The sequence below is a fragment of the Apaloderma vittatum genome, unplaced genomic scaffold, assembly GCF_000703405.1.
Source record: "Apaloderma vittatum isolate BGI_N311 unplaced genomic scaffold, ASM70340v1 scaffold28008, whole genome shotgun sequence".
Taxonomy (NCBI): domain Eukaryota; kingdom Metazoa; phylum Chordata; class Aves; order Trogoniformes; family Trogonidae; genus Apaloderma; species Apaloderma vittatum.
In genome coordinates, this window is record NW_009732917.1 from 1 (window position 1) to 13,149 (window position 13,149).

Here is a 13,149-nt window from a genome sequence, read left to right on the forward strand (position 1 = left end):
GGAAGAAGGGGGTGCCGTGGGCTGGCTCTGGGGGAAATCTTCTCAGGTTCCTCTGAGGATACGGGTGTGGGAGGTGGTAAAGGGCATGTCCCGGGTGCTGACGGAAAAGGTGGAGTCGCCGTCCGGGTTCCATGTCCCGAGGGGCCAGCCTGGAGCCAGCAGTTGTGGCCTGGTCCATCGAGTCTCTGGCTGTGGAGAGAAAAGGGAGCATCCAGCATCCATCCCACAGCCCAGCTGCAGTAGCCCCAGCACTGGCAAGCCCCCACTGCATTCCCACTCCAGTCCCACGTCCCACCTGTACCCCGCAACTCCTAACTGCCACCACCAAACCGTCTTGATGGTTCTGCACACCCAGCACGCTCCCTGCTGCTCCGACCCTCAGATTCCACCTCCCTTCCCTGCAGGTCCCAGGACTGGAAACTCCTCCTCATGGGGCAGGTCCCAGTCCAAGCCCAGCACCTTGCTGTACATTGCAGGGGCTCACAGGGACCCACACACCATCCTGTACACCCATGTGCACAGACACACACATGCGCCTGAGGGTATGTGGACCTCCTGAGCACAACCCCTGCACCCAAACTCGTCCCTGGCTGGGAAATTCTGGGTCTGAGCCCTACCAAGAATATTGAACATGCAAAGCGGACACGTGTGGTGTTGCTGCAGCCACGGGTCAACACACTCCCGGTGAAATTCATGGGAGCACGAGATGATCCGCAGTTCCTAGAGAGAGGTGGAGAAAAGAGGAGGAGTGTGAGCAAGGAGAACCATGTCCCAAGATCTGCATGGGTCCTTCCTGATGGAAGAGAGTCTTGCAGGATGGAAAGACGTCTAATGGCAAGTGATCTGCAGCCCAGCTTTGCACAGGGGAGGCTGAGCAACCACCTGCCAGCTCTGGTTCTGCTCCCTGTGTCCAGCTTTGGGGTGTGAAAGTTCAGAGAGGTAACTGGGGGATGTTTAGGCTGAGTGCTTTGAAGAAGCAAACCCCATTTTTGCCCCGTTGTTTCAACATGAACATATCATGGACATTTTACCCTACAGCAACAGCTGGAGACCGGTCTTCAGGGAATCTGAATTTGCAGGCAAGTGACTTCAGCAGGGGCAGGGCTTTTTTGGCCAAGGGGCAGCCAGTCCTCCATCACTGCTGCTCCTTTCCTAGTCCTCAGGAGTTGCAGAAGGAAACATCCCAAGGACCTCCCGCCCCTGCCAGACTGCTCAGTTCCCGCTATAGCTCCCACCTGACTGCGGCGGGGGAGAGCCGTGGCTAAACCAGCAGCTGTGGCCACAGCCTACCTGGCCCTCGCTGAACTCCTCCAGGCAAATGGCACAGACCGGGGCTGAGCTGCAGCTGCTGGCCGAGTCCCACCGCGACGCCTGCCGGCACCTTGCCTGGTACTTGCGCGTGGCCAGTTGCCCGATGGCCTGCATGGTCTGCTGCTGCAAGGAGTCCTGCCAGGAAGAAAGGAATCTTTAAAAAGAAGCTCAGCCTTACATTGCCACAATTCTCACTGCCCTTCCATTTTCAGAATGGGATTATCAGGAATTTAGGGGTGATACTCATTTCCAGAGGTGACTTCTTACCTAACCTGAATTAGCCAGAGTAGGCTTTATCACCAGCAGGAGACATCTGGCACTGGACATTCAAAACCACTCAGCTGTACTGAATTTTTGAGGCCCAGAGGCCTGTCTTTCTATAGAACAAATGGGGTATTCTCAAAGCTGGAAATACACCTGACTCTGGAAAGGTGATTGTTTAATTTGTTAGTTTCTGTTAAAAATGTTCTACTCTCTACAAATACAGACAACACTGCTAAAATCAAGAGCTCGTGGGCCAGCTCTGCAGCTCTGGGCGCTGGGACAAGCTCTGAAAGGTGCTGGGGCTGCAGTGCTGGTGGGGGGGCAGGAGGGGAGCAAGGTCACCACAGAGGGACACGGCCAGCCCATCCCAGAATCACCTCACTCATCCCTGGGCCGCTCCTGCCTCACGTGGCCGCACCTTCAGTTCACACAGAGGCACATTTTTCTCTCCCGAACTGTGTCCGTTCCTGCCCTTCGCATGTTTCGGTTTGCTCAGACACACCTGGCTCTGTGAGGTTCCTACCTGCGTCCTGTTCAGCTGACACTTCGTGCGGACAACAAAAATCAAAATGATGACGACCACAGTGCTGACCACCGTGAGAAGAATCCACACGTCGTAGTCTGGCTGTTGGGTAAAACATGACAGAAATTGCTCTTGTGTAGCAGGGGAGGGACTTAGAGGTTAGACAGGGGAATTCTGATCTTTTCTTGACCATCAGCTTTGTAATGCATGAGCTTTGGCCAAGCTCTATCTCCTTGGTCTTTATAGGCAAAAGAAAAAGGGCTCAGTCTTTTCTGCATATTCTAGAAGGAATGGGATTTTTCTATTTTGCAGCATCTCAGGTCCCTAGAGGCCATGGTCTAAGGTAGCCCAAGATAAGGCTTGGTCTCACCTGAAGAGACAGGGAATTCCTTCACCTCACTTGTGATGTTTATGCAAAAGAAACTTAAATAAGCTGAAAGTGCTTTTGATCCTTTATTTGCGACATGCCACCTGACTGCTGCAGGCAGGCAGCTCCTGCAAAGGGCTGTGATCTCCATCCCTGGGGAGCACAACTCAGCGTCTCTGGGAAAGTCCTATTGCATGACATGGCTTGGGAGGGAGGATACAGAAGGCAGTGGGAATGGTGTGTCTCTCACCCAAGCTGGTGGCTCCTTGACCTCTATCTTCACGTGGGCCTCTCTGTTCTTGTTCACGACACCCATGAGAAGTTCAGCATCGTGGCCCCTGATGAGAACCACGGGCTGACTCAGACCTCTGGGCTTTCTCAACTGGAAAGAAACAAACCCAGTGAGAGACAATCCAGAACAGCCTGAAACGAGGACTATCCCAGCCCCCCAGGCACGTCTGGTTCCTCCCGATGCACCTCGCACACATTTTAGGAACTGACTGCTCCCCCACACTGAGGTTTGTACCTGATCAGCAGCACTTTCATCATCAGTAATGTCAAAAAGGATCGCACGGGCTCCACGTTCCCCCGCCAGCTTTGCCTGTGCAAAAGAACAGAAGCTTCAGTAGGCATTTTGTATTGCACATCTGTATTACCATGTACCATCTGGATGTGTATCTGCCTTCCTGGCTCTTCACAGGACAAAGAAGCACGTGCTACTTAGACTGAGAAAATAGTTTACACTTCGGTTTCTGTACTTGTGTTGAGCTGCAGTGCCTGCTCCTGCTAGAGCTCTGCGGTTCATGGATGGTTTTTCCCTATAGTTGTGGAGGCGAATTAGTTGGTGGGCTTGCAGTCACAGCAACCCATAAACCTAAACACCAATTCCCTGGCCATCTGTGCAGTGTGCCCCTTTGCTTCAGGCCTGGATTTGCTGGGGAGGGATCTGCAGCCCCATTAGCCCTGCTGACCTCCACACAACCTTCCCATCCCAGGACAGCAGAAACCTCTGCAGGTCCCCACTTCTCCACTGTGGCTGCGCCATCTGTGGGCTCTCTATGGACCTGGCTCCCACAGACATTGCTCCCCCTGGTCCCTGACCCCCCGAGTTACAAGGGAGAAGCTCAGGTGATGCCCGGGTCTAGGTTTAGGAGTGGGGATGGCTTCTCATAGCCCACCAGTTGCCACGGTCTGAGGAGGAGAGATTTGAGACCCACCCAAAAGAGTATACGTGCCACCCTGGTGAGGTCAAAGCACACTGCCTGGAGTACCTCGCGGGGTCACTCACGTCCTCCCACCCAGCCCTTCGAGCCCTCCAGGCAGGCAGAGGCAGCCTCTTGTGAAAGGGAGACGAGAACGTGAACAAAGTGCAGGGCTGGGCCGCTGTTACTCACGCGGAACCCTTTGATCTGCGCGTCCTGAGCCCTGTGCAAACAGGGAGCTGCTGGAGCTGCTGCAGCAGTTTACCCTCCGCATTGCCAAACCCCAGCGCAGGGGCCAGAGGTCAGCGCCTCCGCTTCCCAGCTGCAATATCAAATGCAAGGCGCCGGCCGAGCCAAAGGAAGGGGCATTCCCAGAGCAGCGAGCAGTGGCCAAGCAGGTTCGGCTCCATCACTCGCTTGCAGGTGCTGGTCACCTCCACGCACCGTGCTGGGGAGAAGCTGGGTGCCAGAGGTGGGTGCCTGGGTCTAGGGAGAGGGGTGAGGATGTGAATGGAGGTGTGGATGGTTGGGAAAACCACAGGGGCAGGGCTGAAGGCTCCGACTTGCTGATAGGATTTGACACTCTCGGGTTGGTACCAGATGGAAAAGTGGGATCAGAGGCTCAGGGAAGGGATCAGAGACTGGGGTTCTGCCTGGGATCAAAGGAGCCTCAGCATTTGCCAGAAGAAACAGGACATTCAGGCAGTGACTTCCACTCACTGGAGCCAGTCGAGATTTGATGAACAGTGAACAGCCCTACAAAGATTTTACTCTGCTAAAGACACAACTGAGACTGGACAAGTGACTCTTCTTCCTGACACCTTTTGTAAAGGACACAACTTTTGTTGAAGCTATTCACAGCCTGCTTGCTGCAATCGTTTCCTGAGCGCCTGCTATCTTTGCGACTCTTCAGCCACACGGCACAGCTGACCTCCCTCTTTGAGGACTGAAACGCTTTTTAGTGCAAATAGGCATTTACAGGATGTTTCAGGAGGTTTCAACAAGACCTGCAGTCAATGGTTCATTCAGAAAAAAATAAATGCACCAAAAAGTTACAAATGATACATCAGAAATAAAATAATAAATCACTTTGAGTTGATTCCAGAGCGAGGCATTTTCCATGCCTTCCTCTCTGCTTGCATACCAAACACCTTTCCTATTGGTTTCAGCTTCGGATGCTGAAGCAGTGCTAAAATTTAAGAGAGAAGAAGCAGAAAAGTGCATCAGGTGGCTGGTGGAGCCATCCTCGTGCTGGGCTGTACAGGGTTGTCTGTGTGCACTGCTTGGCTGGGTGACAGCTGAAGCAGAGGTTATGATAACACTGCACATGGCTATTTTTATCGTCATTGATATAGCACTGCAATTCAACATGTAAATCTCTACCACAAGAAACACATGCCAGGAAAACAAGGCTCCTAGCATCATCCACATCCCACAGCTACATCCCTGCTCTTTGAGGTGAAGCACATCCAGGGATTTTGAGCAAGAGATATGTATCATGTTGGAGGGAAGGAGCCTGGCAGAGGCTTTAGGAGGATGAAGAGAGAGACAAACAACCCAGGAGTTTCTTTGCTTTGGAGGGGTCAGTGGTCCTAGAGAAGGGATGAAGGCCAGGGAGGATGACCACAGTGCAGCAACACACCATGTCTTGTCCTCCCTGTGCAGACCCTCCTCAGCCGATCCCCGGACTCAGTAACACACCAGTACTCCCAGTACTGTGATCAGACTCAAAGATCAAGGACAAAATTGGCAAAATGTTTTTTAAACCTTTCAGGTTCTTAAGTCAAAGATAAGCCTTTGGAGCTGCTTGTTTCTCCTGTTCAAGACCTTCCACAGCAGCTGCAAGGACCAAACGAGCCACTGCTGCCCCCGCCCCCAGCATCCTGGGACCGCTATAATGCAATGGTCACATCTGGACAGACATGGGGCAGCTGGGGAACCCAGCTGTGCTCCCCAAGGCACCCGCAGAGCCCTCACTCTCACATCTGTCACAAGCTGTACTGGAAGCCCCTGGGTTCACTCTTTATCCCACCATCCTCGTACATCAGCGGTGGGACCCAAGGCCTTTTGCAGATGCGGGGTAACCAATAGCAGGTCAATAACTGTAGCACACTGCCTGGTGCTAACAGCTGGCACCAGCTCCAGAGCACCAACCCAAACTCAGGGTTCTCCCCCAGTACAGAAAGGGATAAGCGTTACTGCCCAGCTGCCCATGCAGCTGGGGGCAACCGGCTCTGAGGTGGCAAAGCCATCACAGCATCACATCCCTTTCCTTGCTTTTGTTGCCATGGCCTCTACGAAAAAAAATAAAAACAACCAAAAAAAAAAACCCAAAAAACCCCAAACAGCTGCCGTGCAGGAACAACTGCTTGGTAAAAGTTTCGCCTGCCCTGTTCAGCCGAGCTGCACAGAGGACCCTGGCTTCACCCCCACTATGTCCCTACCAGCGGAAAGCAGACAACAGGGGCAGCATCACCTGAATGCAATCCAGATAAAGCCAAGAAGAGCTAAACAGTTGGGGTTTTTTGTACAGTGCTTGTGGAAAACAACATAACATTTAGTACAGAGACAATAAAACGACGCAGCGAACCACTAAAGCAAAAGCTCATGTTAGCCTTATCCATGCAACTTTATCAGAGACACAAAGATGTTAAGGCTTGAAATGACCCTCGTTCCCACCTGACTTCCTTATTACAGGAGAATTGTAGCAGTGACCTCAGCTTTTGATACGGTGACTGCTGTTTCACCGAGGTACCTCTTTCACAGGAAACCTGGTCTGAAGACCTCTGAGCTCTCCCATCCCTTTGGAGGGCAGATGGTGGCCACGCTGCTAAAGGGTTGTGTCCCGCCACTAGTTTGTCTGGTTTGCACAGCGCTGATTCTTCATGTGCCTCATCCAGTGAAGATTACAGTAATATTTTTAAAGACAGGACCACAGAAGATGTTTTCTGTGCCTGTTTTTTCCCACAGGATGGAGGGCACAGGGAAACACAAATCCCCTCCAGCAAGCGAGGGGGGGCTGCAAGGCACAAGGCTGTGAGGCAGTAAAGCATATGAGATGCTGGGGAAAGGTCTGAACTGCCCCTGAGCAGTCAGGTTAGAGAAAACTCCACACCTTTACAAAGCCAGGCAGTCCAAAAAATAAGGAGGGATGGGTATTTGGGATGGCTGGTACAGTGCTTCTCCCAAAGGACCTCTTCTACCAAAGACACTGCTTTATTCTGGTTCTTTTCTCCATCTTCCAAAAGCTCCTTCCTACCTTGCTGTCTCTTCCTGCTCTCACTTTTTCCTGTACCATGGGTTTCACTGCCCAGGTTGGTGCCACTGGGGGCATTTTTGCACCTACCTTGTTAGCCAGCGACAGGCAGGGGTTGGGATCTCGGTCTGGCTGTTCGAGCTTGACAATGGTGATGAATCCCGATTCAGTGTGTTCATCCTCACTGGTGTTGCACAGGGACAGCGGGTGGGACTGCAGGACAAAAGCAAAGAGAAACTCAGATCTTGGGGCTCAGCACTGAAAGGGTGGCTCAATCTCACCACAAACTGTGCCACAAGGACCTGCCCAGAGGGTGCAGGACACCTCTGTGGTGGAAATCACCACCACTGCTATAACCCATGGCCCTGTCTGAGCATCAGCAAGGCTTTGAATGTCACGAGAAGCAAATCACCCTCAAAGTTTTGGTCCATGAGGAAAATATCCCAGAGAAAGGTGGAGTTCCTGCCTTTCTGGTGGCTGCACTCAGGTTTAACTTTGTTGTGCAAAGCCGGAGCAGCCTGTGAGGCCACAGCCCCTGACTTCTGGGACAGAGCATCCCAACAGCACAGGTCCTGGTGCTGCAGAGACTGCCAGCATCCTCAGGCTGTGGGATTCTCTGTCTGAAGGCAGTTTGCTCTGCGCAAGGAGAAGGGATCACAACAAAATCAAACTTCTGGTGCCCTCAGAGATTCAGCACTTCTTGTTTCTCAGCCACCAAACTCAACACCAGTATGATAAACTTGCAGAGGAGAAGCCAAAGGAAGGAGAGAAAAAAATAAAAGTGAGTAGAAAAGTACCAGGAATGAGAAGGGAGAGGAAAAGATCCCAGGAACCGCATCCCCAGTGAGTGCTGGGACAAATGTTCGTCAGCTTGAGCTAAACTGCTGGCAGGGGGGAGTTGAGACGGGAGGGGGTTGAGGCGCTGGGTCCAGGTACGAACCTCTGCAGAGCATCCTAGAGTCGGGGATAGGGTGTGCCCCAGCATGTTACAGACACACAAGCTGTGGGGCTCACTCCTCTCCGTGGCACTTGGTTTGGGTTTTAGTGGTCAAGTCCACTGAACATGAGTCTGTTCTGTTGCCAGGGCAGAGCTCGGCGCCCTGCACCTCATTCCTGTGCATTCAGCAGCACGATGACATCCGCTGAGCACTGCTCTGATCCCTGCCTGCAAAGTGTGTAATTGCCTCTGATTTTTCCAGTCTAGTGGTGGGGGGACAATGGTCTCACGCTGGATGGCAAGAGGTTGAAAGAAACTGCAATTCAGCTGTTGGCTCCCTCTTGGGAGTTCCATCATCTTGCATGAACCCCCCAGCCCTTCCTAAAAAAGCTGCCCGGCTTCCTCCTCTGTGGTGTATGAAGCACACAGGTTACGGCACAGAACAGCCTGTGAATTCTGAGGTTACTGCACGGCTTTTCTTACTGCCTCAGTGTGTGGAAGTGTGGGAAACGAGCAAGAAAGCTCAATGTTATAAGCCAGGATTAGGGCAGGCTTTGTGTGTGGTGTCCACCCTGCTTGCCTACCCTGCAGGTAATCCTGCAACAACAACAACAAAAAGGCTGTTGTCATGGCAGATTTAAAACCACAAGAGGAATTGTCAGAGCAGCCCCAGGACTCTCCTCACCTCCGTGCCTGTGCTGCCCCAGCAGCTGCTCCCAGCCTCAGCCCGCTGCGGACCCTGCAGGGACCCAGGGTACCCAGAGACTTGGCATGGGGTGGCAGGAGCTGGGGAACGGGGCAGGTGGGGAAACAGCCCGATGGTGTTTCCTCCTCCCTGCCGGCTGCTTATTGCAGAAATCTAGCTCTGGGGGAGAGAGAGAACAGGACTCATTTCACCCAACCTCAGCCGTGCCAGTGTTGGCTTTAGCGTCTGAGCGGGTCGCAGGAACACGTCCTTCAAGGGAGAGTGACTCCCCTGGGCTGGTTTTAGTCGCATCCTTCAGGAGGGGATGCATGTGCCCACTTCTCGCTGCTGCCAAGGCGTGCAGGCGATTCGCTCAGATGCAGAGATCTGTGTGGAAGCCTTCAGAAGCTGAAGGAGACAAGCAGCACCTTCGCTCACTCGGAGATGCAAAACGTCCTCCCTGGCCCTCCTGGACACAGGTGAGAGGAGAGCTCTGCCTGTCGGAGCCTCTGCGCTTGGGGCAGACGGCGCTAAAAGGGTCAGGGGCTGCGTGCCCGGAGCTGGTCCAGGTGCAGGCTGGAGCATCCTGGCCTGCATCTCCCACCCAGCCCAGAGCCCACCATCCCTGGGACTAAGAGATGCTGCTTTTTCACCTCCGGTAACCCCCCCGGGGCTGCAGCAGGAGCTGCCACCGCTTGGTGGGGCTCTTGGCCGGATCCTGCCCCTCCCGGCCGAGCTCACTGCGGGGGGGCTGCGGGGCACCAGGCTGGGGGGGTAATTTGCAGGGATTGCCTCCTTGGGTATCATGTGTTTTACCCATTAAGAAAAAGCCAGGCACGCTGCTGACAGTGCCAGGAGTGTGATACAACCCAGCACCAATTCTGAACTCACCAGCACCCGGGCACTGCAAAATCGGGAGGCGATACGAAATGCCGGTGCTGCATTTTGCTGTGCTAAGCCCTGGGCCACAAAACAAGAACAGGTCGTACGAAGCCATGAAAGCGAGTTAAAAGGGTCAGGATTAAAACAAAGCGAACAACAAAGCAACAAACCCACAACCACTGACCTTTGCCAATCACCTCGATTTTGAGGTTGGTAACCCCTACAGTCACAAGGGCACAAAGAAATCAAACCCCAGGCTCCCACCTAACCTTCGGGAGCTCCGAGACCGAGCTGGAAGAGATGGCACCAAGAGCACGAGCTGAGACACAACCTGCTACATGTTAATAGATAGCACAGGGTAGGTGGGCACTGATGAACTGCCTTTGACTGGCAGTCCCCCATCCATCTTCCTCCTCGGCTCTTCCTCTCTAATCCACAGTGATATCAGAAGAAAAATGTCAAAACACTATATAATTTAGACTTAAAGACACTAGAGAGAGTGCAACTGTACCAAGCCGAGCACCAGAAAGTCTAGAAATTTGGGTTGCAGAGAAGCAACCCAATCTGACTCAGGAGCGCTCAGGGAAGGCTCCCAGATCGCCCCATGCTTCACGCGACAGCGGCAGGCGCTGCCCCACCGAGGCCAACGCGGCACCCAAGAGCCCAGGATCCTGTCAGCTTTACCACGCTGCATCATTACTTTTATACTCCATTTGCCTGACTGGGAGCTCTCCAGCTCTTCGGTTCATGTGTCCTTTTAATAATGGCAGAAAAAGACAAAACAGGAAATTCAAAGAGCATGTCTCATGACACTCCTAATAATTCAGAGATAACCCTGCTGACCCGTGCATTATGAGTGAGCGACCGTGGCTGCACGTTGTGCTCCCAGGACAAAAGGAGACTTCAAAAATAATCTAAGGATGAGGTGGAAAACCAAATATTACGAGATTCCTGAGTGCAGAGGGCTCATTCCCCAGGAGGTGGCCCTGGCTGTAGAGTCAGGAGCCCTCGGTCCCTCTGAAACCAGACCCGAGCACACATGGCTGCAGAGAGGATCAGTGAGGGCAGGATCACCTTCTGCAGGCAGAGCATCCCCGGCTGCTGGGCTGGGACCTCTGGAGCACTGACTGCAGAGCCAAGAAGCCAGTTCTTCTTAGGGGAAGCCTCCCTGATCCAGCAGACAAAAGGCAGGCAGCGCTGCTCCAGCCCAGGCTTCCCTGTCCGAAGTCACATCAAGGCTCTGCCAGGCTCTCCTCCCAGGCTGATCCCTGCCGGGCTCTGCGCTGCTGCAGGGGGAGTAGCCAGTTTTGGACCTGGTCTCAGGCCATTCAGCCCTGCCAGCTCTGCCCACGCCCCGGCACTCTGTCGGCGAGACCTGTGAACCCGCTGGCCTTGTCACTCTGCCCCTCCTGTCACCCCTTCAAGAGGATGCAGAGCTCATCCATGTCCCTATTTGCTTGCTACCACTTCTTTTTTTTTCCTGTTTCCTTACTCTATAGCATCTCCTTTTCTATCTTTTCCATCCACACCACCTCTCCTAAAATACTGAATTTCTCTTTTCTAACTATTCCTTGCTATCTTTCCCACTTTACTCCCACCATCTTCCCACCAGCCCATCCCTCCCATTGTGCCACCATTCCCAAGCTGGGGCGAGCAGCCAGGAGCTCTCCTGCAGAAACGCGGGGGATGTAGAGAGACCCTGGGGAAAGCCAGGCAGAGAGGTGCTCGATTCTCACTTGGGGGACTTCATTTATAAAACAGTAAGAAAAAGAAAAGGTGACCCTGAGAGGTCATCTAGTCCACTTTGCTGCCCGAAGGCAGGATCAGCCAGACCTAAAACATTCCTCAGAGACACTCGCTCAACCTGTTTTCGAGACCTCCAAAAAGGGAGACTCCTCACCCACTCCAGGGCTGCCTTCTCCTCAACACCAGAAAGGATTTTCTAACTCCTCATCTGAATCGGTTTTGCTGCAGCCAAAGCCTATTAATTCTCACCAAATCAGCTCTGCTTATAGAATAGAGATTATTCACTTTTTTTTCCTTTCTCCCCCAAGAGCCATTTAAACGTTTTTGTTCCCCTTTCTGTTCACAAAAGGGTCTTTAGAGACAAGGGCTGAAAAAGGACTCAGAGAAGCAAAGTCCCTGAGAGTCTCAGTTTTCTCTCTAAGGGAACTCAGAGTACTTCACACCCTTCCCTTCACGGGGGATGAACCAGTCAAAAGGATTTACTTGATTCGAAGTGGCAGTAAAAATTTTATAACCAACCAGTAAGGTCATCATAGTGAAGAGAAGAGAACAGGACAAGAGAGTGTTCACCAAAGGGCTCTAGAAAAATCAAGAACTAAACCAGTGAAATGTTAACACAAGTATATACCTCACCACTAAATTGACCACAATACCAGAAAAAATTCCAGGTAGCAAACACCAAGGTGAATTTGAAGAAGTTAGGAGTAATGATGGGAATGGCATACCGATAATCCTCTTCCACTCTCCTACAAGGTAAAGGCTATGGAAGTTGCCAGAATATGATGCAGTACTACCCAGGGTAATTGCCAGAACTAAGCAGAGAAAAAAGCAGGACAGCCTTTACAATGGACTGAACTTACTAGGACGGTCTCAGAAGTAAACTGCGTTGCTCAAATATTCCCAAAGGACTTGGGAAAGGAGAGGAATTGCAAAGTTATTGAGTTTTTCAAGAATACATATTCAAGTGGATAAATATTAAAACTGGTTGCAAAATATTAAAATTGGATACTGAGTAATGGATTGACAAAGACATTAAAAAATGCAAATATAAAAAATATATCTAGCTTTTTCTATTTTTTTACACAGGGTTGAGCTCTAGGTTAACTGTTAAACTGGAAAGATCTTGGAGTCGTTGCAAGTTTTATGGAAACTGTTGTTGAATCACACAAAGCAGTCAAAAGGCAAATAGACTTCTAGGCATTACTGGGGGAAAAGAAATTTTAAAAAAAATCTACTAGATAAAGCTGCAGTGTGTCAACATCTTGAATTTTACAAGAAGTCCTGCTCATACTCCATCTGAAACAGAAGGCACCACTTCTGTACAAGAAGAGATTAAATGCACAGGAATTCTTCAGCTTAGTGGAGAAGAGGTATGTCAGAGCTACATAAAATCATGACAAATACAGAGAATTGATGGAACTAAAGAGCACAAAGAGCTGTTAAAAGCAAAGATGTGGAGAGCAGCCCTGGCTCAGGCCACCTGTGAGCCTAGCCCGACGGCAGCCAGGGAGGTGCAGAGGAACATCACTTGGATTTTGCCCTTTCTCTGCCCATTTTAGGGCTGCACAGGGCAACTGCAGACACTGGGATTCTGCCCCAGGTCCAGTGGGCACTCGCTGGGCGGCACCATGGGCTGCACACTCACCTCCCTGCTGGAAGACTTTTCCTACAGGGTCTGGCTCTACACACCCTCTTCCCTGCTGGACATCTGCCAGCGAGGCTCTGAGGTCAGTGAATAATATTCCTTCATAGGTTTGAATTCCTTCATAAGCTTGAAAAGCACAAGTGGAGACCCTAGTCATCAGATCTCCCTCAGCGCTGACGCTGCAAGAATGTCTTCACTCCTGCAGAGCAGAGGCTTTTCCCAGTTTATCTTAACCCTTCGGCTCTACCAGCTCAACAGAAGCCGTCTTTACACCAAGATCACTCCACTACGTAGCCATTGTTCTACTCACAGGCAAAGCAGCAGGAATAAG

The 13,149-nt window shown here is 51.8% G+C and overlaps 1 protein-coding gene across 1 annotated transcript in view; it reads right to left on the reverse strand.

Moving 5' to 3' along the window:
• Positions 1–7: 7 nt before the first annotated feature.
• The window catches only part of RNF43 (ring finger protein 43), a gene marked incomplete at its 3' end in the record, with an annotated part of 40,309 nt that continues 27,167 nt past the window's right edge, over positions 8–13,149 (reverse strand). Inside the window, exons 2-8 of the mRNA XM_009875698.1 lie at positions 7,014–7,136; positions 2,992–3,066; positions 2,716–2,847; positions 2,099–2,200; positions 1,291–1,446; positions 618–720; positions 8–189 (exon numbers count right to left, since the gene is read on the reverse strand). Of these exons, the coding sequence (XP_009874000.1) occupies positions 8–189; positions 618–720; positions 1,291–1,446; positions 2,099–2,200; positions 2,716–2,847; positions 2,992–3,066; positions 7,014–7,136 (873 nt within the window). The remainder of the gene's footprint in view (positions 190–617; positions 721–1,290; positions 1,447–2,098; positions 2,201–2,715; positions 2,848–2,991; positions 3,067–7,013; positions 7,137–13,149) is intronic.